General features: G+C 41.4%; 1 protein-coding gene across 1 annotated transcript in view; it reads right to left on the bottom strand.

The window, feature by feature from the left end:
• LOC117420771 (lipoxygenase homology domain-containing protein 1-like) overlaps positions 1–25,389 on the bottom strand; it is a 108,997-nt gene continuing 83,608 nt past the window's right edge. The window contains exons 39-47 of the mRNA XM_034034390.3: positions 22,407–22,592; positions 21,989–22,116; positions 21,494–21,611; positions 14,236–14,413; positions 5,803–5,988; positions 4,921–5,091; positions 4,680–4,818; positions 4,057–4,218; positions 1–2,241 (exon numbers count right to left, since the gene is read on the bottom strand). Coding sequence (XP_033890281.3) covers positions 1,764–2,241; positions 4,057–4,218; positions 4,680–4,818; positions 4,921–5,091; positions 5,803–5,988; positions 14,236–14,413; positions 21,494–21,611; positions 21,989–22,116; positions 22,407–22,592 — 1,746 coding nt within the window. The 3' untranslated portion in view covers positions 1–1,763. The remainder of the gene's footprint in view (positions 2,242–4,056; positions 4,219–4,679; positions 4,819–4,920; positions 5,092–5,802; positions 5,989–14,235; positions 14,414–21,493; positions 21,612–21,988; positions 22,117–22,406; positions 22,593–25,389) is intronic.

The raw sequence follows: 25,389 nt of genomic DNA, 5'->3' as shown, positions 1-25,389 counted from the left end.
AGCAAACCATTTTATTGAACAATAAGGTCATACATTGCATAGTATTTTTGTTGACTAGACCAGCTTAACCGATTGTATCCATATTCCTGTGGCACTGTCTATAAAGGTAGGGGGTGCATCAGTAATGCAATTTCTGTGTTATCTAAAAGGATACTCTATGCAAATTGTGGCCAAGTCACCATGTGTGCGGAAATTAGTGAGGAGAAATATGGTTACACAGAAATCAACAGACATATCAAAGGAAATACAAACTTGTCCAATAGCTGGATCAGTTGGTGTAAAAGTGTATCTGGCAGAATCCTGAGCAGAGCCATCTTAACTCTTGCTGTTTTGTGCTCCATGTTATATGACTCAGTATTTGAAAGACAAGGTATACTTGTGCATGGACTCATTTCTCCTAATAGAATAGCTGCACCCCGTGTTAACTAGACTCAAGCAAACAAGTCTGGAACAATCACATTGTTTTTAAAATACATTTAAACTTACAAAACCTAAAATATACATGCAATATTACATTACAACATAATTCAGAGTTTTTTTAAATATACATTCATTAAAAAAATGTCGTCCTTGATATATAAAAGGTGAGCTTCTTGGGGATTTCATGTTTTAGGTCCTGTAACTAAAGTGCAGTGTTAAAAAAAAAAAAAAAAGATTGCATATGTACATATTATTATTTATTTCTTAGCAGATGCCCTTAGTCAGGGTGACTTACAATTGTTACAAGATATCACATTATTTTTTACATACAATTACCCATTTATACAGTGGGGTTTTTACTGGAGCAATCTAGGTAAAGTACCTTGCTCAAGGGTACAGCAGCAGTGACCCCCCCTGGAATTGAACCCACAACCCTCTGGTCAAGAGTCCAGAGCCCTAACCACTACTCCACACTGCTGCCCTGTTAAGGCATAATTTATATTAGTTTGCAAATTCGATTTTAAGGTATAGGAATTTATTGGGAGTTTATTTTCAAAACTTTTCTAATGGTTTTTCTTGAAATTCTATCAAAATAATTGGCTCAATGCATTAACATTAATGAAGCGTAATATATTGTTAATATATAAAACTGGACTTAATCAAAATAAGGCACCTGGTATTTGGAACCAAATGTGAAAATGTCTTTATAAAAATAGAAACTAATCCAAATAGAAGGCTAGATAAACCTTTTTGTTAGAAAAAAGTGCCTTTTACCATAAATCTTGTTTGTATTAAAAGCATGTTATAAATATAGTTTTCCCCATGAATTTTGAGAAAATAAAAAAGGTAAGCAAGTTTTTAAAAATGAGCCCTTTCATGTAAGTTGTCCACTCATTATTTGAGAAAACACAACTGTGTCTCTTGATTCGTTACTTGACTTACTGAAAAAGTTGCTATTTCAAAATTTTAGTTTATTGAACCGTGCTTTAGGCTGTCAATTGAAGCTGTTTTTTGTATGTCTAAGTTTATCACAAAAGTTTCTATTCCAATTACATTTGTTTCAGTGTGTTTTGCATTTTAGAAACATCTTACATGCATTTTTGTACTAGATAAAACATTTTTAAAGAGTGCGCTGGGATAAAAAATATATAATGTGACATGCTCAGCCTTCCCAGTGTCTTTCTGTTCTCATGAGGTCCGGTTTTGAACTAAATGTAAAAAAATGTAAGTGAATGGAATTTGCCAAATCATATGGAGAGGCTCTTGTCTACTGCCTATAAAACCTGGCTCAGATGGGCTAAGCGGCTGTAACTACTGTAAAAAACACTAAATTAAATTCTTTACTATTTCGGGTACAGCACTCTCCAGGTCTGTCCGTCACCTCTCTTCTTGTCCAACCATTTGCCACAAAGAAAAAGGGTGGTGACGCCCGTGGCAGTATTGGTGATCTCCACCCTGTCCAATAACCATCCCGGACTCATGCTACTGTTGTCATGCTCAACTTTGACTTTGTGGATTTCCCCCAAGTCCAGCATCTCCACTATGAAGCGGTCAGTGCGTCCGCGTTCAAACAGGTTCCGGAACTTCTGCTGCAGCGCCCGCTTGCCTGAGTCACCACTGGAGCCGTAAATAGTGATGAAGACATTGGCGTCAGTTCCGGCCCCCTTTTCATCCCCTGTAATGATGATGATCTCGTACTTGACGGGAACAAGGCTCCGGGCCTTGCTGGCAAAGCTCTCCACTGCCTTGGCACACTCAAAACTCATGAAGTCATCCCTCTTGGGCGACAATGGTATTTTTGCTTTGCACCGGAAAATGTATCTGTGGCCAAGAAAAAAATGATTAACACCCCTGATAGAACACTTCTTGACTTCTGAATTTGCAATCTCCCATTAAATGTGTTTCTGCACTGGTATTTGGCATGTTAAATTTAGGGCTGTGTTAGAAGGTTCGAAGGTTGGTTCGCTAGCCAGGGATTCGAAGGTAGTTTTAAACCTTCGAAGGTTCGTCAAGTTGCATTCACGCACTGTGTTTTTTTTTTTTTGTAAACAGAAACCGTTTAACAATGTGTTAATACTATAAAATCACACATTAAATGTCACTCATATGCAAAATTCGATCTTTTGATTTGTATAATGCATATTACATAAACAAAATCCACTACCACTGTACCAAATCGTTATACATGTGGTACCAACTCTATATGGCGCCGCTGCCATGTGGAGCAGGGTATAGTATGCCAAAGCACTGGGGCGGTACCTATAGCGGTTGTAGTGCTTCAGTAAAATATGTACTGAATACCTAGTGTACAAGACAGTGTAAGAGAAGTGATATGGTAGAATATGTTTGATATATACAAAATATACACTAACACTAATCATTTTAATTTCAAAAACTGAGCACCATCCTCCCCTCCCCCTCCAGCTTGTGTTATCCAGAGGCAAACCTTTAATTTCTTTATTTGCCATCTCGACAGCAAAGCGTTGTAGTGTAAGATGTACTGAAAGAAATGTCTTGAAAACCCTCTGCTGTTTATGATTTTTTTGTTAAATGCCCAGACGACCAAAAAAAAAAGTTGAATGCAAACTGTGCAAGCGACTCGTATCATGGAGGCATAACCAATCTCTGGGGTCACTTGACAAGCGTAAGTTCATATTATTATTAGTATTATTATTAATATTTTTAGTAGTAGTAAAATATGACTATGACCGATAACCTGCTTGGAACGGAGACTGTTAAATAAAGCTTTGTTTTGTCCAAGTCCGCTGCAGTTGGTGCTGCTGCAATGCAAGCTTACTGTATATATCACAAGCAGCATCAATTACATGTAAATAAAACAATGTGTATTTTTATTTTTATTTCAATTATAAAAACATGATTATTGTTCTATATAACATATTTTTAAAATACATGTGAATGTTTTATTCCATTTATATGGATTACCTGTAAAATAATAGGATTTTCAATAAAATATAAACAAGTAGCTATGGTGACGTCACCAGTAAATTATGCAAATTAGTACCATCGAATGTTCGAACCTTCCTTCGGTAATGTGTTCCGAACCTTCGAAGGTCAAAATGTACCCTTCGTTGCAGCCCTAGTTAAATTCGACAATATGTTAAGCAAAGTAGAATTTCTGTAATGAGGCCTGTGTAAAAAGGACCACTGGGGAGCACTGGTAATTTCTTTCCCCCTGAAACAGTAAGTATGTTAAATCCTGTTTTATGGGAAGGACATTATTAGTGCACATCCCTAGTCCACCACTATTAGTCATTTTTAAACTACAATACAGTTACAATATCATAAAGAAGTACATTGGTCCCCTTTATACTGCGGAACAGGTTATAAGGCGGTACGGTCATGGCTCCCATTTGCCCCATAATGTCATTACACTAACAGTAGTATTCTTGTTATAAGGCAGAACACAAACAGCACAGCCTCTTAACTATGGCTTCCGACTACAGCGTTATAAAGGGGGAGCACTGTATAAATATAATCTAATTAGTTGCTAAGTGTCCTATTCTTGTATGATAAACCTCCCACTTCCCAAATATGTATAATATTACAGTGTTACACCCGAACAGTAAAAAAATAAACATGATTCTCCACAGGTTTCTGGGAATCACTTCTGCTTACTTGTTTCCAAGCTCCCGTTCTGTGACAATGATTTCTTCCACATGCCAGTATGCATCAGTTTTCGATGTAAATTTCTTTCCTTCTTTTGGACAGTGGCCAAGACAGATGTTGGCAATATCACCAACATTTTTCGAGGAAAAATCAAATTTGTCAGTAGCCCCCCTGAAAAACACACAAACGATGCATTTTAAACTGTAAAAATTATATAAAAAAGATATTTTCTTTACATTTTCCTTTTAAACTCTCAAAATTTGCTGCTTGTGTCCTAACCCTAACCCTTTTCCTCTGTCCGTCTGTCTGTCAGTCACACTCTACATGGCAAACACAATCACTGCCTTGATTTTGTCAAGACTTTTATCATAAATTCGTAGCCTCCTATAGACGTTTTAAACTTTTCATTTAATTCAAACATTTTTTTGTAGTCATCCCCATTTGGAATGCCCAATTATTATTTTTATCCTGGTTCATTGCTACAACCCCCTGTTGACTTGGGAAACGGAGGCTGAAACATGCGTCCTCCAAAACGTGTTCCTGCCAATCCATCATTTTTCGCACTGCGGATCCACAGCGAAGCCACCAGACCTATAGTGCCGGAGTGCCAGTGTGTAATAATAAACTAGTACCTTAAGAACTTCTTTTTCTTGGTTGAATTCTCCAGCAGGAACTCTTTGGATCTGCCCTTATTCCCTTCCAACACAATCCAAACATTTTCCTTTGTGTCTGCATCATCCCTGTCACTTGTTACTGTAAGAATTTCATACTCTTAAAAAAAAAAAAAAAAAAAAAATTGAAAATTAATTATTTAACACTAACAGTTAACTTTCAATCTAATCTCATATGATTGACACTGATGACGTGACTTACTAGTTCTGTCTGTGAAGTCCAGAACATCGTTATTTGCACAGGGCAGTTCCCGTATGATCTGCCCGTCGTCTTCATTCTTCGCTAGCCAACGATCGCAGTGGAACCGGAATGTTTTATTCATCGTTTCATCCTTCACTTCGATGAACTCCAAGTGCCAGCCTGCTGAAACACCTGATTAAGACAAAATGAAAGTCAAATCCCCACCCATTAAGGAAGGATGTCGAGCTTCTTTAACCAGCCTGTCTGAAAATGTACTTCTTGGTTTAGTAAATGTCTGTAATGTTTTAAAGCTGATGAGCTGAAATGTAGGACTTGGAATATGCAGGTAAACGCTGTATATCACATAATCTGCTGCAGTTCAAACTCCAGTGATCAAGCTACAATCAGATAATGTGACCTATAGCACAGGTATATCCACAGAAATAATGCTGAATTAAAGTAAAATGAAGCAATCTAATGAGGATATAGAGCATTGGTTAACACTTCCTTAACGCAGGACAGAATCAGGTTGCAGGTTACTATTTGTAAACAGGAACATAGGAAAATGTACACGAGAGGAGGCCATTGTTGAAGTTAATTGACGTGATTCAACCTCAGCAACATGACTAGTTAATTCATTCCATACCCTCACCACTCTCTGTGTGGCTAAGGTTATCTATGTCAACTTTTAAGATTAAGATTTTAAAGACTTAAATCGTCCCCTTTATTTTGTCTTTAGTCTTCTAGGAACAAATACATATTATGCAAACCATGTCTAACAAGTAAGATAATCACAGAATGCAGATGTGTTCCAAATACGGAGTTGAACGATATTGTACAATTTTGTGATATAGGGAGCCACTGCTTTAATGAACAGCAGAACAGACACCCTCATTTCCTTACCTTTATTGTCATGCCATACTCTGACCTTGGAGAGCTCTCCCAGACTCAGCATTTCTGGGAACTTAAAGACGTCCATTTGTTTCCGCTCAAACTTGTTGGTGTTGTTGCATTCTTTCAGTGGGATTGTGCCCGTGTCCCCATTCTCTCCAAACACAATGATACAGACGTTGGCATCGGTGCCAGCCCCTGGAGGCAAAGCGAAGAAAGAAATTAAACAGGTGCATTGTAGGTTCATACACACATCATTAATGGTTACACAAAATCACTTATTATAGTCAGCCAAAAATCACGTTTATCATTCCAGACACCGTATGCATGTGTGCTACTCTCCCCAAGCTACATTTACAGACATGCACAGTGCTCAGAGAAAGACACTGGCTTCTATTTGACCTTCATTAACTGGAAAGGGCATACAAATGTATTCTCTTATCTGTCATTAATGTTGTTTTCTTGTCTTGCTCCTGTTTTTAGGTGACAGGTGTAGAAGGTGGGACTCCTGTGAAATTCCTTCTTTATGTAACGTGGCTGTTAAGATGTGCTCTGTTATTTTTAGGACACTTCCTTGTAGATGACATCATATAGAAACCCTTAATTGTGAGTTGACAACCTACAGTATGCCGTTGCTCGCACAAACGCTCCTGACATGTGGACAGCTGCCATTTCTAACATGGAGGTTGTTTTGTACTCATAAAAGGCTAAAAGAGGCGGAACAATAACATTCAATCTTTGATTTCCTCAAATTCGGGCATGTCTGATGTTACCTTTTTCTTAAGTTTTTCTTAAGTTTTGAAATATCGATGTGCAGTTTTTGACTCAAATGTGGCTCTTGTTGAACTGATTGTGGCTCATATTGGCACGCAAGCTGCACACTATGACCCAACATGCATTCACTCTAAACATTATGATTACTGCATTCCACAGTAATCAAGGGACAAAGTCTGCCAGACATCTAGGTGGAAAACAGAACATACAGAATTTCTTTCCTCACTGGGATGAGTAATTTCACTGTGTCCCATACTTTCACATGTGTTCTGCCTTTTTTTCCAAGCGCAAATGAACAGCTGGTTTCAACCCACTCACACCTATCACTTAGGGGCTCAGTGTACAATTTAATTGGCTCATTCAACATTTACATGGAAAGAATAACAGATGCAGTTAACAGGGAAGCCAGATCTAGAATTTAAAGGTCCAACAAACTTCTTAGTTTTGGCATGGCACTCAAAGAGTTTGCAATTTAACTGAACATTAATTACATTAAAGGAATTCAGTACTATGGACTAATATTGCATTCATTTGGGGCTTTTTATTTACTAAGATTTGTTTTTATTTCTGGCATTTACACAAACAAATAAGAACACTAAGAAATTTTAAAAAAATCCATATCAACAAGCTAACCTGTTGCTGGAATGTGCAGTCTCTGCTTACAAAAATCTGAATCAAGCTACTCTTGTTCATGACTCTATGAGCTCTTTTTCCATTCGGTTCTACGGAGACCAGCATTATCAACAGCTTGGTGCTATTTACCTCAGGTTTATTGTTTTCACACTGGTGCTAGGAGTTATCCGCAAATTTGTCTCCCTCTGTCTATTTAATTCTGAGCCTTATTGCTTCCAGTTAAATAACTGCCAACCTTTTAAAACCAACATCAATACAAAACCCTTCAATAAACGGGATAGCAGCTCCTTGCAGCAATGACTTGTTAATGGTCTAAACGCTGGAATGCATTTGTTTCATATCACACCACTAATGCAACTGTAAATTGGCATAAGCCACTACTGTGCGCTTTTATTAGGACAAACCCCTTGTATAAAAATTGTAGAGTGTAGAATTAATTTATAACATATACAACTCAATTAAAATGCCCCTTATTTGACCCTGTGATATGCAATACACAGCAAACAGATGGTTCCAGACTAGAGGCTGCATTGGAGTAGAGTACAACAGAATTAGCTTAGCTGAAAACCACTAATTACTTGGATGTCCAATGAATCTTAGTTATGATCCTAGTTTATTTGAATAGAATTAAGACTGTTGTAAATAATTATCCCTTAAAGGGGAAATAACCAAGCCTCCAACTTTCCAGTAGGTCCTTTATCAGTATGCTCTAAAATAGGTAGTGCTATTGATAGGTAAGACAGTGTGTTCTTTGAAGTCATGGTTATTATCACTCATTACATTTTCAGGCAAAATAAATGGTCAGTCACAAAATGCCCCCAAAGCTCATTCGATAATGACAACGGTTTACTACTCAGTAACAGTGAAATGGGACTTGTGTACTGCTGTTTGATTTCATTAATGATAAGAATGAAGCAATGTGAAGAGCAACAGTGCTAATGTTCAGCAGAGTCAATGATACTCACTGACAAGCACAGACTCATCTCTATAAGGGTCCCTTTATTTGTAACTTGTAACAAGGGCAGCAACCTTTAGTCATTTTTTCTGTGTCTGGCTGTAATTTGTTTGGTTTTCTGATATAATATGGAGTAAATGTCTTCTGCCAGTGTAAACACTCAACCATAATGTATAAATCGGGCTTCTGTTTTTCTGTGTTTATTGGTTAACACCTAATATCAGGAACCCCAGATCTATATAGTATATAAAACAGATAGTGTCAGTATGGACTTACAAACACACTTCAATGATATTAAATCAATTCTCATTGTTTTTTGTTTTAAAAAAGCAGCTCTACAACAGTATTCTGTAACCACAAACGTGCTTCAGTGCAAATGAGTTTGAAGTGGTAGACAGTGAGGCCATGTGTTAAACAAAGTGCACAAAAATTGCATAAGAAATGTCACTTTAGGGGCTCCCGAGTGGTGCATCCAGTAAAAGCACTCACTAGAGTGCAGGATGCGCTCTATAGCCTTGATGTCGCCGGTTCGAGTCCAGGCTATTCCACAGCTGACCGTGGACGGGAGCTCCCAGGGGGCGGCGCTCAATTGGCCGAGCGTCGTCGGGGGGGGGGGGGAGGGTTAGGTCGGCCAGGGTGTCCTTGGCTCACCGCGCACCAGCAACCCCTGTAGTCTGGCCGGGCGCCTGCGGGCTTGCTTGTAAGCTGCCCAGAGCTGCGTTGTCCTCCGACGCTGTAGCTCTGAGGTGGCTGCACGGTGAGTCTGCAGAGTGTAAAGAAGCGGGCGGCTTCGGAGGACAGCGTGTGTTCATCTTCGCACCTCCCGAGTCAGAGCAGGGGTGGTAGCGGTGAGCTGAGCCTAAAAATAATTGGGCATTTTCAAATTGGGGAGAAAATAATAAAAACTGATTGGCAACGACTAAATTTAAAAAAAAAAAGAAAAAAGAAAATCTAAATGTTTTTACGGGACTACTGCACAGCTTATAGAACACAAATACTACAATGCTAGCTTGCATTATGTTCCTAGTTTGTTCTCACTTTTTTTTTTTTTTAAACAAATTTTACTTACAGCTTTATTGTTACAAGCCCAAGAAGTTCAGTGTCACAGATCTGGGATCATGGCCAGGAATTACAACCCACCTCTGAATGAGTGTGAGGACACATCTTATGCCCAGACCCCCATCTACTATACCACCAAAAATAGACTCTAACTAATACTGTTTCCCAATGGCCTTCTATAGGAGAAAGCCTTTTTTTGCACCATTTTTAATGGTACATTCTTAGATCAAGTAGAACCAGTGATTAATTAACGCCCGGCCAGTCCACAGGAGTCACTGGTGCGAGGTTAGCCGAGGACACCCAGGCCGACCTAAGCACTCCCCCACCTGGGCGACGCTCGGCATATTGTTCTCTGCCACCTGGCGACTCCCGTCGACGGTTGGCAGTGGAATAGCCTGGACTCGAACCGGCGACCTCCAGGCTATAGGGCGCATCCTGAACTCCACGAGGAGTGCCTTTTACTGGATGCGCCACTTGGGAGCCCCTCTAACCACTTTAATAAAAACATGCAAAATGCTACCACCATTAGGATACTTCAAAAACTGACAAGGGTAAAACAGCAGCAATTAAATCAGTACCATGAAACTGGAATCTGATTTGACCACTGCATCAGACTAAATTTCAGTATCTTCAAACCAGGTCAATTGTTTCCATCTGACTGTTTGTTATTTGCATATAGTTCTGAGCCTTTATATTATTATTATTATTTGTTTATTTAGCAGACGCCTTTATCCAAGGTGACTTACAGAGACTAGGGTGTGTGAACTATGCATCAGCTGCAGAGTCACTTACAACTACATCTCAACCAAAAGACGGAGTACAAGGAGGTTAAGTGACTTGCTCAGGGTCATACAATGAGTCAGTGGCTGAGGTGGGATTTGACTAGAACAGATGAGAGTAGCAGCACTTAGAGAAGCTACCATGTTTTCAGCCCAGGCTGTTCAGACTTCGTAATGAAATAGTTAAAAAAAAACACTATTCATCACTTTATGATGATGAATACAGCATAGGGATTAAGGATTATCTTCCCAAAGATCGGCTCAAATTCAAGCCTTATCCTCCTCTCTGCCTCAGGACCAGATTAAGAAAGCAGGGAGCCTCTTAGTCAGCAGCTGTTCAGTGGGGCCCTGAGATTTTATATTCCACTCCTAATTCACAAAGAGCTACTGCACACATCCAATGAAAGCTTTCAGCACAATGATAAAAAAACATTTTACACATAAATGTTTCTAAAAGTATACTATTGCCCCGTTGGTATTTTCTGCATGTATACATTTAAACCACTTCTGCATTTTATAAGCTCCAGGACTCCTATGTGATAGACCTACGTGACAGATCTGGCATGCACCAAGATGGCCTCCTTGGCAGGCTGTCTCACTGTATTTCATGTATTCATACGACACTCGGTGTAAATGTACTGCTTATTTGTAAGGTATGTGTCAATGTGTTTTACAAAATGTTAGTTTCTTCACCTTGTATTTGAAATGTAGTCAGTAACATGACCATATTAACTATATTAATAAAATGATCTTAATTCTTTCATACTGTGCACACTATACAGTAAATGCCATGAGATATTTTTAAATGCTAGAGCCTTTTATGTGACCTAAACATTAATTTATCATAATTCCATGAATAATCATTTTTCATAAAGATTAATTTCAAAGTGGTAACTTTATATTTTGGCATATACTGTTTTTTTAATGTATTGATTAGTTTGGAGATAAAGGAACCTCTGTCCATGTCACTGCCACTATTCTCAAAGGCATGTTAAACTAGTCTGGGATCAGAAGAGCTTTGCTTATTCAACCTTGACACAGACATTCATGTAGTTTGCTGTTTCTAAAAAGATGCAGCTCTTGTTTTCAGGTCACACGGAAGATAGATGTATTTATAGCATGTCTGCATTATTTATTAATGGCAGAATGTGTCTGCAGAAGATCAGACTACTGTCTGTGAAAATATGAAGGTTACAGGTTAAGAACCTAATAGCACTACTGTTGGATAACATGAAAACACACAATGCATTTTTAAATAACTATCTAGGATGCTCTGAATCATGTAGATTAATTCAGTGTGAATATAATAAAATGCGATTGCACAATAAAATATTGTGCAGGCATTTGAAGATGAGATGATTACCCATTCTTGATTAAAAGATATTTCATTAGAAAGGGGTGTGAGTGGGGTAAAACAGGCAACAAGCAAAAGGTTATATATGTATTCATTGTTAGTTAAAAGATAGAGCACACTGAAAAACATTGTATGTAAAGTTTTTTTGGGGTGCAAAAGGCACAAGATATCAACCAAAAAAAGTTGAAAAATGCCAAGCACTAACCAATCACAAGAAAACACTACCTGGTTGATCCTGCCAGCAGCACATGCTTGTCTCAAAGATTAAGTGAAACTACAAATGTCTCATTAAGTCAGTTATGGTTCCTTTGATTGCTCTGCTTTGACCAGGACTTCCCTCTTTTTTTGCATTCAGCTCTTGTTTTGAACTTTTTAATAAAATGAATTAATACAAAAGCACAGTTGCTAGTGTTTGGTGAGTGCTTGCCATTTTTCTCCTTTTTTTGTTGATACTGTATTTATTCATTGTTCCCATTACTTGCTGGAAGGTAATACATATAGCTAATAAAATATAACCAATACAATGATGGTGATGCACAGAAGGACAATGAGAAATACAACAGGAAAGATTGTGCCTGATCCTCCTATTGTAATAGCTTAATCTGTGTAAAAATTTATGTAATGGGATCATTTCAAGCTTTCATTGGCTACATTTACAACAAAAATAGAGATAGCACACTATGGTTGTAGCGCTATTATTCCTACATAAAAATCTACATGACCCTGTCTTTTTTATTATGGCATGGGTTTAGTAGAGAAGCTGGAAGTGTTAATCAGTTTATACGTCAGGAAATGTTTAGGAGTTCCACACTGCCTCAGGAGTGGGACTGTATGGTAAAGGGATACTGCAGCTGCCAGTCTCAGCTCTAACTGAGGAGTTTAACTGCACCATGGTTCAATTGGAAATGACATTGGTAGAGTCACACGATTAATGTGTGAGGCAGGCAGCACACGTGTCGAAAGTGGGTGGCAAAGGAAGCTGTGGAAGATGCAAAGGCAGCCCTTCGTATCAGTGATATCATGGGGCAAGTACAGCATGGAAGAGGAGGCCTTGGTCTCAGTTCAGCTCCTCCTACAAGGCACAAAGCAGCCCCAGCTCAACTGAGGAAGTTGATAGTCAACGAAGTGCAAAAGCAGGAGAGGATGAGGTGCGTAAAGGCAGTTTCCCAGGCCAAGCAGGGACAATGGATGAGATGGGAACAATGCAAGATTGGCTGGCGAGATCTATGGACAATGGAACACAGCAGGATCAGTTTCCTCATCAGGTCACATATGATGTTCTCCCATCACCAAAGAACCTTAATCTATGGGTAGGAGAGGATCCGTGGTGTCCTTTGTGTTCATCACCAGCTACATTAAGACACATTTTGACAGGCTGTAAGGTGGGTCTTAGCCAAGGACGGTTTACTTGGCGTCATGACAAGGTGCTTCGATGTTTGGCCTTAACATTGGAAGACAAGCGCAGCATGACCAACAGCTTGCCACCAATGCCAGCAATATATGACACACGAAGTACAACATTCTCAGAGACATCGGATTCAGTGGACAAGAGTTGCGACGCATAGTGAAAAACTTATCTGAAGCAGCAGAGAGGAGCAGCAACTGGCTCTGGCTGAGACGAAAAGATTCTGGTTGGGGACGTCAAGCACAGTGGGGGGAAAAAAACCTCAATGTAAAGGAAGGTAAGTGGGGGACGGAGGGGGGTGATGCTGGGATGCCAGTCGGGGGCTAGTCGACGAAACACCAAAGATGGAAGATGCCCACTTGAAGACCCCAGAGAAATACCCTACTCAGCTCAGTCCAGACGGTTGTCATGCTGATACGCTAGGGAGGCCGCACTGTGATCCCTGGAGTCAGCATTGCAGCCGTTGTGTGTGCTGATGCACCAGGGAGGCAAAATAGGCTGATCCCTGGAGCCAGCATTACACTTCAGCCATCAACACCAGGCAGAAGGATATCTACATCATCTGATGGAAGGAAAAGCAGATGGACCACATTAATTTACAGTAAAATAAGCTATGTCTTAGTTGGTACTTATCTTGGCGAGAGCAGAGTCAGTTTAACACCTACTCTCATGTAATGGAAATCATAGTAAGATAAGTACCTTTGTACTTAAATACTTTCCAACAGCAGAATTCCATGCTATGATATGATCTTAAGCTTAAGTGAGATAAGGTTTTACAGCCTAAGTTACTTTGTTGACATTTCAGTGGTTTTAACAGCAACAGTCTGAAGGTGTGTATGTCTCGACTGTATACTATTTGTAATTTATATTTACAAAGAATGTACAGGAAAAACAGATTAAACTGTTTTGAGATTAGTGAGAGAAGTATGTTGTGAAATTCCTAATAATGTAAATTTGTCAGTCGTGGGGAAGCACTGATGTACTGAGTTTCATTGGCTCTGTTATTTGTTCTGAAGATGTGTGATAAACATTATCTAACAAGAGACTTGCAACTGGATTACAGGAGATAGGGAACTGTACTTCTGTCTCTGTAAGGTGATGACTCTTCCATTTCTCCCTTGAATTTGATGCATTTTAACCAATTGAACAAGGCCAATCTTACCCAACTGGCACTGGCCTACCTCCTCCATGCATTCCATGCTTGGAACACGCACTTCCAAAATCTAGAAAAGTATAGTATGATGACAGTATGATGACATCCAAATTCTAGAAAAAGAATGTTCCATTCTGGGTGCCAGAAGTTGTTGTAAGCACAGCTATTGTCATGGTTTTATTGATTGTGCAAGGTTCTAGCAAATGTAACCCAGGATGAAAACAACCAATTTAAAGCTTTCTAATACTGCGATCATCTCAGTTCAGCTGGCTAGGCCTGCAGGTTATTTGCAGTTTCTCTCTACTGTGAATAATGACCAGCCCAGTGCCCTACCTGATATGTCGCTGGTTTTTACCATGATGGTGTAGGTGGTTTTCTCCACCATTTCCTCATCATCAATCACTGCTGCCAACTCGCACATCGTGGTTCTCTTGGGTCCTCGTGTCTTTGAGAGCCACTCATTGTAGGTGAAAACAGAAACCTCCTGGGTGCTCATATTCTGCATAACGATCTGCACAACAGTAAGAAAGGGAATATGCTGCTGTCAAAAGAGATTATCAAAAAGTGCAAGTATTTTATCTGCTATCTACTAATGTTCTTGCAGTGTAAATATGAATTTACCATTTTTGGTTTCTAATTAAACTACTTTTGCTACTATATTAGCACAAATATTGTCTACTGCCGTACCATTGTACTGTATAAGTAATAGCCATTTTGAAAATCCTTCACATATTGTGAGAAAGGTTCATAGTGTCCCTTCTAAATAGTAACTAGGGCTCAGAGATTTTTGTTAAAAATAACTGGTTTGGTAAAATGGGTGTGTGCTACCTTACTCCCACAGAGCAAACATTTTTCTAATGCAGCTTCAGTTATCCAGAATGTCTTACAACAAAGAGAACAGATAGTCCATACTGGGCACGACCTTAACCATCCACCCAACAAGCAAAAAAGTGTGTGTGTGTTTGTACTCTCAGGAGAAATAATTCATAAACATATTGTTATGTAATTGCAGTGTCACAGTTGCTGTTTACTACCACATGGGGGTGTGTGGCGGAGTGTCCCGCCCCTTTGTTTATTTATTTATTATGATTTGTTTATTATGGCGAAAGCCGATTTTGTTATTTGTTATTTATATTTTAAAATCCTCGTGAGGATGCGTGGCTGATCAGCTACTGATTATTTAACTAGCTGACAGTCACACATCCAAACTAAACTCGTGCAGAATGTTGCCGAGGGGTAATAAGATAATTAACAGCTAGTTAACCCCTCGGCCAGAATATAAGAACCTGCAGCTGTCCATGCTGGGGAGAGCGTGTACAGAGGAGTGTACGAGAGAGCGAAAACTGAACTTAAAAATAACTGCTAAGCGTGCTGGTTTACACCAGCACAATACTTGTATATATTTGTTTGGCCAACGCGCATTTTTGTTTGTTGTTTTGTTGTTTGCTTAAATCTTTTGTTTATTATTTAATAAATACGCTGAGTGTCGTAGCGTTCAGCTTCACCCGCCCATCCATTGTTTTGTTTCTGGTACTTCCTGGTCCGTGACATCACCACACACGCCACTCAACAGCTGCTCGGTCACATATGGTGTCCTGCATGGGACAGACAACACCTCCAGGAGCTGGACCAGGACAGAAAAGTGCGTTTTTTTGTTCGTTTTTTTCAAATAGTGTTTTTTGTGTTTGAAAAATAAATAAATAAATAAATAAATAAATAAATAATGGGAAGAAGTGGAAGGAGGAAACAGCAGCGGCAGGAGCAAGTGCATCAGCAACAGCGCGGGGCTGGTCGCAAGTCCTGCCGAGTCTCTGCTATGCTGGACGTCTGCCTCACCTGTCTGAAAGATGAGGAATGGTGCTTCGCCGTTGGTGAGGTCGGGCATGTAGCACCCGACCAACCCCCTCCATGGCAGGTGAGGGAGGAGCCTGAACATCCTGCGCCCACGTGGGAGGAGGATGGCCCAGAGCAGGAACCGGAGGATGAGGGGTCGGTCCGTCCACAGCCCAAGAGGGGGGAGGCTGAGCGTCCACAGCCCAAGGCTCCACTAGCAGGGGAAGAATACCTGCTGGTTTCACCTCCACCACCACCATCCGAGGGAAAGGAGCAGGAGCTGCCTCTGCATCCTCCGAGGCGGACTGGTCCACTGTCCTCAGAGGGGATCTGGGACTGACTGGCGGAGCCTGAGAGGGATATCGTGGAGGCCCTCCCTGCTGTAATCAACCTCCTGTGGGCGAGAGATGGGGAGCGCTTGGAGGCCTGGGAACAGCAACACCACCCAGCATCCCTCCCAGACATCACAGCCATGGTCCTCAACTACCTGGCTGCAGATATGGGAGCGGCCCCGCTGCTATGTCCAGCGCCAGAGGGAGAGGAGCCATTGCTGCCGTCTCCAGCACCAGAGGAAGAGGAGCCATCGCTTCCATCACCAACGCCAAAGGGAGAGGAGCCCTCGCCATTGTTTCCAGCACCAGAGGGAGAGGAGCCATTGCTGCCATCACCAGTACCAGAGGGAGAGGAGCCATTGCTGCCGTCTCCAGCTTTAGAGGGAGAGGTCCCATCGCTGACATCTCCAACGCAAGAGGGTGAGGAGCCCTCGCCACTGTCTCCAGCACCAGGAGCAGAGCAGCAGGAGCTGCCTCTGTCTCCACCCCCGCCAGGAGCAGAGCAGCAGGAGCTGCATCTGCCTCCGCCATCTCCACCAGCAGAGGGTGAATGCCTGCTGGTTCCGCCTCAGCCGCCGTGGGAGGACTGCTTGCCCCTCCCACCTCCACCAGCAGAGGGTGAATGCCTGCTGGTTCCGTCTCAAGCGCTGTGGGAGGACAGCTTACCACTCCCACCTCCACCAGCAGAGGGTGAATACCTGCTGGTTCCGTCTCCACCGCTGTGGGAGGACTGCTTGCCCCTCCCACCTCCACCAGCAGAGGGTGAATACCTGCTGGTTCCATCTCCACCTCCACCAGCAGAGGGTGAATACCTGCTGGTTCCACCTCCACCGTCATGGGAAGGACTGCTCCTGCCCTGCCTCGCACCGCCCGGGGCTGCCTGTTGCTCCGCATCGCCCGGGGCTCCCTGTTGCTCCGCATCGCCCGGGGCTGCCTGTTGCTCCGCATCACCTGGAGAGCCACCAGTTACAGGGTACGAGGAAGAAGTGGAGCGCCCGCTGCCGCCTTCATGGCCAGGGGCTCCCCTCCCGAGTTCGCCTCCCGAGGGTCCGCTGCTGTTGCTGCTGCTGTCGCCTCCCGAGGGTCCGCTGCTGCTGCCATCGCCTCCCGAGGGTCCGGCTTCACCTGGGGTCGCTACCAGTCCTGCTATGCGGCAGGAAATACTGTGACTGGAGCCCCATGAAGGGGAGCTGCCGGCCATGAAGAAGGTGGGAGAGGTCAGGAGACCAGCTCCCCCCGCAGCAATTTTGCTGCAGGAGAACGGGTGGCCAGAGCCCCACGGAGGGGAGCTGCCGGCCATGAAGAAGGGGGGGAGGTCAGGAGACCTGCTCCCCCCGCAGCAATTTCTCTGCAGGAGAACGGGTGGCCGGAGCCCCACGGAGGGGAGCTGCTGGCCATGAAGAAGTGGGGGCAGGTCTGGAGACCACCCCCAAAATTTCCTTGGCCAGAGGAGCTGGCCTGTGCGCGGTCCATCGGGACGCTACAGCTGTTTGGGTGGGAGGAGGACATCCCGCCGTGGCTGCCCCCGGAGACACCTTGCTTCCCCTGTTCCTGGGCCGGGACTGCTAACCGGGACTTTGGGGACTAAGGGAGGAGGTGGCCGAAAAGGCCCTGTGTGCTGCGCACAAGGGGGTGCATGTGTGGCGGAGTGTCCCGCCCCTTTGTTTATTTATTTATTATGATTTGTTTATTACGGCAAAAGCCGATTTTGTTATTTGTTATTTATATTTTAAAATCCTCATGAGGATGCGTGGCTGATCAGCTACTGATTATTTAACTAGCTGACAGTCACGCATCCAAACTAAACTCGTGCAGACTGTGGCCGAGGGGTAATAAGATAATTAACAGCTAGTTAACCCCTCGGCCAGAATATAAGAACCTGCAGCTGTCCGTGCTGGGGAGAGCCTGTACAGAGGAGTGTACGAGAGAGCGAGGAGAGAGCGAAAACTGCTAAGCGTGCTGGTTTACACCAGCACGATACTTATTTGTTTATTTGTTTGGCCAACGTGCCTTTTTGTTTGTTGTTTTGTTGTTTGTTTAAATCTTTTGTTTATTATTTGCTAAATACGCTGAGAGCCTTAGCGTTCAGCTTCACCCGCCCATCCATTGTTTTGTTTGTGGTACTTCATGGTCCGTGACGTCACCACACACGCCACTCAACAGCTGCTCGGTCACAGGGTGGTACAATGTTATGTGTGAACTGCGCAGATGTTTATGGGTGAACTGGTTAAGAGGGAAATAAAATGGATTCTGTTAAACAGCCCGCTCTGTGTAAGTGAGTCTAGTTTATGATATTGACAGGTCCAGGAGTACATAACATAAATCTGCAACGAGGACTTTGATAACAAAAAAAAAAATTGTGATTGGAGAAATTCTACTGAATCAAGAGGCTAGTTCAGACAGTGATAGCTAGCGGCTACCACAGGACCACAGAATGTGGAGCAGAGGAAAACGAGTGCCTGTGTTTGAAGTGTAATGGGGAGCAAAACACAGTCTTTTGAGAAGTCTCATCGCGCCGGAGGAGCCGGATGACAAAAGTATAGTGGAAGCATTGCAAGCGCATTTCTCCCCCAAGTATCTCGTGATCGCAGAAAGGTTTCGTTTTCATAGACGGAATCAGGAAAAAGGCGAGTCCATGATGCAGTACGTGGCTGCTTTAAAGAAGTTATCTGAACACTGTGAGTATGACAGTCACCTAAACGACACACTACCAGACAGGTTTGCATGCGGTTTAAAAAGTGAAGCCATACAAAAGCGTCTTTTATTGGAGCCGGTATTAACGTATTCACAGAAAGCAGTGGAGATAGCTGTGTCCACGGGAACGGCTGCATGAGAGGCACAGCTCCTCAGCATTTCCCTGAAGGTCAATGCATTACCTATTTCTTCTACTAGAAAGGCTGATAAATGTGGACATGGTGGAAAAGACAGACAATCACAATGATAATGATTGCTGGTTTAACCCTTTGCGGTCCATTTATTCAGCGCGTCTCAGGTGCGTCAGGTCCAATTTATTTTCACACGCGCAGTTTATTTTAGACGCGCTGTTTACAAGTATTTTTTTTCACAGTAAAACAGGTTTAAAAGGCACTGCATATCAACAGGACACTCAGTACTGCATCTCCAGCCCTGCCCCACCACTTGTTCGCTGTATTTTTCACATACCTCTTCATAGACGTGCATACCGACAATTCATGCATACCAATAAACATACCGATAAACTTTGTCCTCTGTGTAGAACAATATCCGATTCCACACATTGAGGATCTGTTTGTTTCTCTAGCGGGAAGTCAGCGCTTCATACTAGTTTTGTCCCATGCTTACCTACAAATGAGGAAAGCTCAAGGAAATACCACACAAAAGGGCCTGTTTTGCTACAATCGTTTACCCTTTGGTATTGCCTCAGCTCCAGCTTTGTTCCAGAAGGCTATGGATCAGGTGTTACAAGGCCTGCCCAATGTACACTGTTATCTGGATGACATTCTTGTGACTGGGAGAATGGCACTGAACAGCTCAAGAACCCTGATGTGGTTTTACAGTGTCTGGAGGACTTCGGTCTGCGTGTCAAGAAGGAGAAATGTGATTTTTTCAAAAAATCTTTGGAGTATTTAGGCCACACAATTAATGCAACAGGCCTGCACAATTCACCTAAGAAAGTAGCAGTGATTATGGAGGCCCCAGCACCAGGCAATGCGAGTCAGTTGTGTTCATTCATGGGCCTGCTACTATCCTGAATCCACTTAATGCTTTTCGGGGCAAGGAATGGTACTCGTCTAAGGACTGTGAGGAAGCATTTAAGAGGGCTAAAGAGCAGTTGATCTCACAAGATGTGCTTACAAAATTTGACCCAAATCTTCCAATCAGGCTTGCTTGTGACGCATTACCGATTGACGTGGGTGCAGTCATTTCCCATTTTCTGCAAAATGGTGATGAAAAGCCAATTGATTTTGTATCCAGGACTCTCAGCAAGGCTGAACAAAACTATGCCCAAATTGAGAGGGAGGCCCCGGGAATAGTGTTTAGGGTCCGCAAGTTCGACCAGTACCTATATGGGCGTGAATTTTCCCTCATTACTGACCACTGCCCTCTTGCTACAATTTTGGGTCCTAAAAAGGGCATCCTTCACTAGCAGCTGCCAGAATGCAACACTGGGATCTTTTGCTGTCAGCCTACATACAACATTGAATATAAGAAGGCTTGCTTCACGGGAATGCTGATGGGCTCTCCAGATTGCTATTACAGGTAACACACAATGACAAAGTGGACACTGTTGATCTTTTTTATGTCAGTCAAATTGAGAAATTACCTGTGAATAGCTCTGAAATCAGGAAAGACACCAGAGCTGATCCTATACTATCTCTAATCTTGGAGATGATTTCAATGGGACATTTTGACACTAAGGAAGACATCAAGAGTGAGTTGTCACCATTCTATGCTCGAAGACATGAACTCTCTGTACAACAGGGTTGTCTAATGTGGGGCATTCGAGGATAATTCCCACTAAACTATGCAGTCATGTTTTAGAAAAACTACATGAGGGACATCCCAGTGCAATGAGATTGAAGAATTTGGCTAGAAGATATATATGGGGTCTGGAATTGATCTCCAGATTGTCCTTCACCTCTACATCCTTGGATGTGGCCTAGTGGCCCATGGCAATGCATTCATGTGGATTTTGCAGGGTTTTTTGAAGGACACGTGTATTTAATTGTGGCTGATGCCCACTCAAAGTGGCCAGAAATTCAAGTTATGGACACAACCACTGCCAGCAAGACCATTCAGGTGTTGCGCGGATTATTCCGCCGTTTTGGAATACCTGAACAGCTCATCAGAGACAATGGGCCTCAATTCATTTCCAGCGAATTTGAAAGATTTCTGAAATCAAATGGTGTGAAGCATATTCTGCTCCGTATCACCCCACGACAAATGGCCTGGCTGAGCGTTTTGTCCAAACCATGAAACAAGCTCTGAAATCTGCTAAAGGGAAGGCCACCGTACACCAGAAGTTACACAACTTTCTACTTGCATACAGAAACACTCCCAATTCAACAACTAACAAGCTCACGCCTTGACTTGTTAAAGCCAGATGTGATGTCCAAGGTACAACGCAGACAAGTACGAGCGACAGTTCAGAATTGGACAAAATGTACTTGCTCAAGAATATCAGAAGGGGACGAAGTGGATCCCTGGAGTTTTGACAGCTAAGACTGGTCCCGTCTCATATTCAGTGGATGTGGGAGCTGGAGTGACGTGGAAACGTCACACTGATCAGCTATTGGATCCACATGAAAATTAATGGCATACATATTCCCCTTGCAATATAATAACCCATCCGTGTTGCTTGCAAGCAAGTTATCTACATGTGCACCTGGATTCAGCACTAATTCCTAAAGTGCAGAACGTATTGCTTATACTAGCTATACTTGTACCTTATTCAAGAGCCAGTCAGGACGGCTTCCTTTTCCATCTGTGCGTATTCGTATCTTCCTCAGAGGAGCAACATCATCAATCTCCATAGCAAAGGTGTCTTCTTGACCTCTTTCAAACCTAAAAAGCATCAAGGTGATAATTTTATAATAATCCAAAATAGATATTTTTTTAATAAGTTTCGATTTAAAAAAATATATATTTTACAAGTACTGATTTTGTTTTCTATGGTGTGTTGTACAATGAATGTCCACGACTGTGTAAGGCCTCTAATCATGGAAGTCAAGCTCCAGTTATAAACAGTGATTTATATTCTTGGGTGTACAGTATTTGACAAAACAAAGCAATATTTTACATCAGTTATGCATTTAAGTATAAATGCTTCATATCGGTTTTGAGACTACATTCAGTTTGCCTGTTTTGCGTCTTTCATTAGCTTATCAGCATTTATCAGGTTGCTTGGAGGGATCTGTCACAAAGAAGGCTGTGTGCTGCACCTGTTTCCATTTTTGCAGAGCAAGATTTCCTCTGTAGTCCCATTGGCTCCAAATACTGACATGTAAATGTTGGCATCAGTCCCAGCATTCTGAGTGTCTCCAGTGACAACCGTTACCTCATAAAGGACCTGGAGGAGCAGGGGGGGAAGGAGGAAAAGAACATGTTTATTGCTACATAAATAAATACTGTGATCACACAAATGAAAAAACAGCTACACTATGAAGTATTTGGTTTGCTGTGACTATCCCCTTAACCTGCAACCGCTTCTGTTTGTCAAACCAATATATGTAGCATGCATGCACTTTAAAATGATTCTGTATATATTTAGATTGAAATGAAATATCTTGTTTTTCTGGCCTGGTTCAATAGGATGAAATGAAAGTAGGCTCATTTTTATGCTACATGTAAAAGCCTAACCTTTTGTCCAATGTTGATATTGTCAGCATCAAGTATACTGAAAATGCGAGCTGTGAGACCATCCCCTCTGTCTTTGGCAAGCCAGCATTTGCAGTGGAAAATGTACATGACACCTTTGGTCGGCACGGCAACGGCTAACTCGTCCACTAGCCAGCAGCTCTCTGGAGTGGCCCCGTCATGACCTAGCTGCTCAGGGATTAAATACAACAAAATGGTTTGGTAGTGGCAAAATGTGGAAAACAAAAAACAAACAAACCCAAATGAAAGCTGATGCATGATTGGGTGTTTCAAATTATTATAGGGTTCTACTCCAGAAATTCTTAAATAATGCAAACAAGAAAATACTGCATATATTTAGAGAATAAGCCCTTCTAGTTAGCATACATATTTAGGTTCATCCTCACAATTTATCTACTTAGAAATCCAGACATTTTAAAAAATTGTACAGTGTACATATATTTCCTTCATACCAGTAACAAGAGTTTTTAAAAATATTTGATTTAAAGTAAAAAAACAAAATAAAAATGATATGAGATAAAATGAAGTATATATATATATATATATGAATTAATGGTATATGAAGACTCTGTCCTTGATTCAGTTCAAGCTACAGTAATTATGTTAACCCTGGGCCCGATTTTCCCCGGGCACGGGCAAAGGCATGTGCAGATGCAAAGTTGTGTGCATGCTGCCCGTGGTGTGCGAATCTGTGAGCTCCCGCTATTTTCCCATCAGGGCAATCAATACTTGCCCATTCACAAGTTTGAGTGCTCCAATCAAATGTGGGGGGTTGTGACTTAGTAAAGCACATGGTAATTAATTAATTATATATAAAAATGCCAATGTCAGAGCTGTAACTGTGTAAATGGAAAGACAGCAACGAGCGAAACGTAAGGAACAAGGAAGCAGAGATATTCAGAAAGAGAAATGTTGTTGGAGGAGGTTCAGAACCGCAATTCTGATTTATTTGGATCCTGTAAAGATAATTATAATTAAAGCTAAAAAAAAAGCTTGGCAAGAGGTTGCCAAAATAATAAAATAATAAATAATAAATGCCACTTCTACTGTAAAACACTTGTAGAAAACGAGACTACGATATAAAATGTTGTACTAATTCAAAGTTAGCTGCATGAGGACACTTATTATAAAACAATCAGTTGGCTACAGGTATTATTTATTATTTAAACAATTAAAAACCACAAGTAAGCTTAAACTAATTTTGAAAGTGGACATTTTTTTATGTACACGTCTATGATTGTTTTGCAGCATATTATTCCTATGTATCTGTAATAATAATAATTAAAAGACATGTATTGTATTTCATGCATAATTTGTTATTGATGCACATAATATGAATATATACATACAATATATTTTTGTTTCAATATTTGTTTGTATGTTTAAAGTTTCCCATTTTATCTATATTTAACAAGAATAAACTTACCCTGATTTTCAATTGTTAAGTAAAGGATATCAATATTAATTTTCAAAGTGATCGTCAATAATGTTGCGTACATTTCTGGCATTTGGAATCTCAGTCAGCCTCATGTTGAATAATTGCATTTAACTTGTTTTCACTAGCAAGCATACATGAATAGTAGCTATGTTGTGTAATACCCAACATGCTACAAATATGTCTTCAACCTTCTTTGCACTGTATTGCAATGCACCACCACTACGGTCCAAACACCTAAACACATTTTAAGCAAGCCAAATGTCCTTTCAATTACACTGCGAGTTCTTCTGTGTTTCCTTATTATATATATTTTCACCTGCTATTTGTGGATTAAGACTAGTGTCATAAGCCTTTTTTTCAGACTATACCCATTGTCACCGATCAGTAAACTATAATACATGTCATCTCTTTCAAAGGACCGTGCAATGGTTGACTGAGAAAGGATTAAAGAGTCGTGGCTGGATCCCGGGTAATTTGCAAAAACATTAGTTATTATACTTTTAGCATCACACAGTACAAGGACACTTAAAGAATCAGAGCCTTTACAATGAATGTAAACTTTCATTTTCAGAAGGTGTACGTATTTGGACATGAGTACAATCTATTGCACCCAATGCCCATGGAAAACCAGCAATGTTAAAGAAATGTATCTATTTTGCTCTTGCTGGCATCAGGTTTCAGGGAAATGAATATAATCACCGGCCACTTTTAACAATGCCCAATCACTTGATGTAAACATCTTGAGAAACATGACTGACTCATGCCTGCAATGTCTGCAGCTGTTCTGGAATGTACCTGCTGCATAAAAAACTAGTGCTGTAGTTACCTTTACAGCAACAGGCAAAGCAGCAGAAACACATGCCTTCCAAATCTAAACAGAGTATACTGCATAAAGCAGCTACTGTTTGCTTATTAATTAGAAATCGGCAAATACAGTGCGAGAAAACTGACCCTTTGCTCTCAGGAGGGTATCTCCGGCTTCTTATCCTTTGCCTTCGTTCTATGTCAAGATCCAACAAATCATAAAAAACCTCAAACTCAGACATCTTAAACATTTTCTGTTTTTCGTTGTTTTTTGTTTTGTTTTTACTTTTACCTGCTTTTCCATGAGAGGTGACAACCTGAGTGAGTAACTAATACCACTTAAAGTGCTGCATTAACCCTTAACATTCCTACAGTACTTCGACGCAAGCATCCTGGTACGTCTGTGATGTTCTCTGCATTTCCACTGCAGGGAAACTGAATAATTACTTTTTTGTCTTAAGAAAAATCACCAGGAGGACACTCACATGGTGTGCACAGACACACAGTCACATTAACACACACATTACAATTTTTTGTCTTCATATTGTCACTTGTCACAGAAATGTTATATGATAACTTTAAGGTGAGTTGCTTTTCTAGCAGACAATCTGAGCATGCATTCATTAACCACAGATACATGAAAAAGAAAGCATGTCGCTCTCCCTGCTGTGGATGCCAACAGACCTCCCCCTCGTTCTTTCTGCTGTTGCTTATGACATGTGT

The sequence above is a fragment of the Acipenser ruthenus genome, chromosome 1, assembly GCF_902713425.1.
Source record: "Acipenser ruthenus chromosome 1, fAciRut3.2 maternal haplotype, whole genome shotgun sequence".
NCBI classification, from domain to species: Eukaryota; Metazoa; Chordata; class Actinopteri; order Acipenseriformes; family Acipenseridae; genus Acipenser; species Acipenser ruthenus.
Note: the sequence above shows the minus strand (reverse complement) of the source record. Positions and strands in the feature narration are given on the sequence as shown.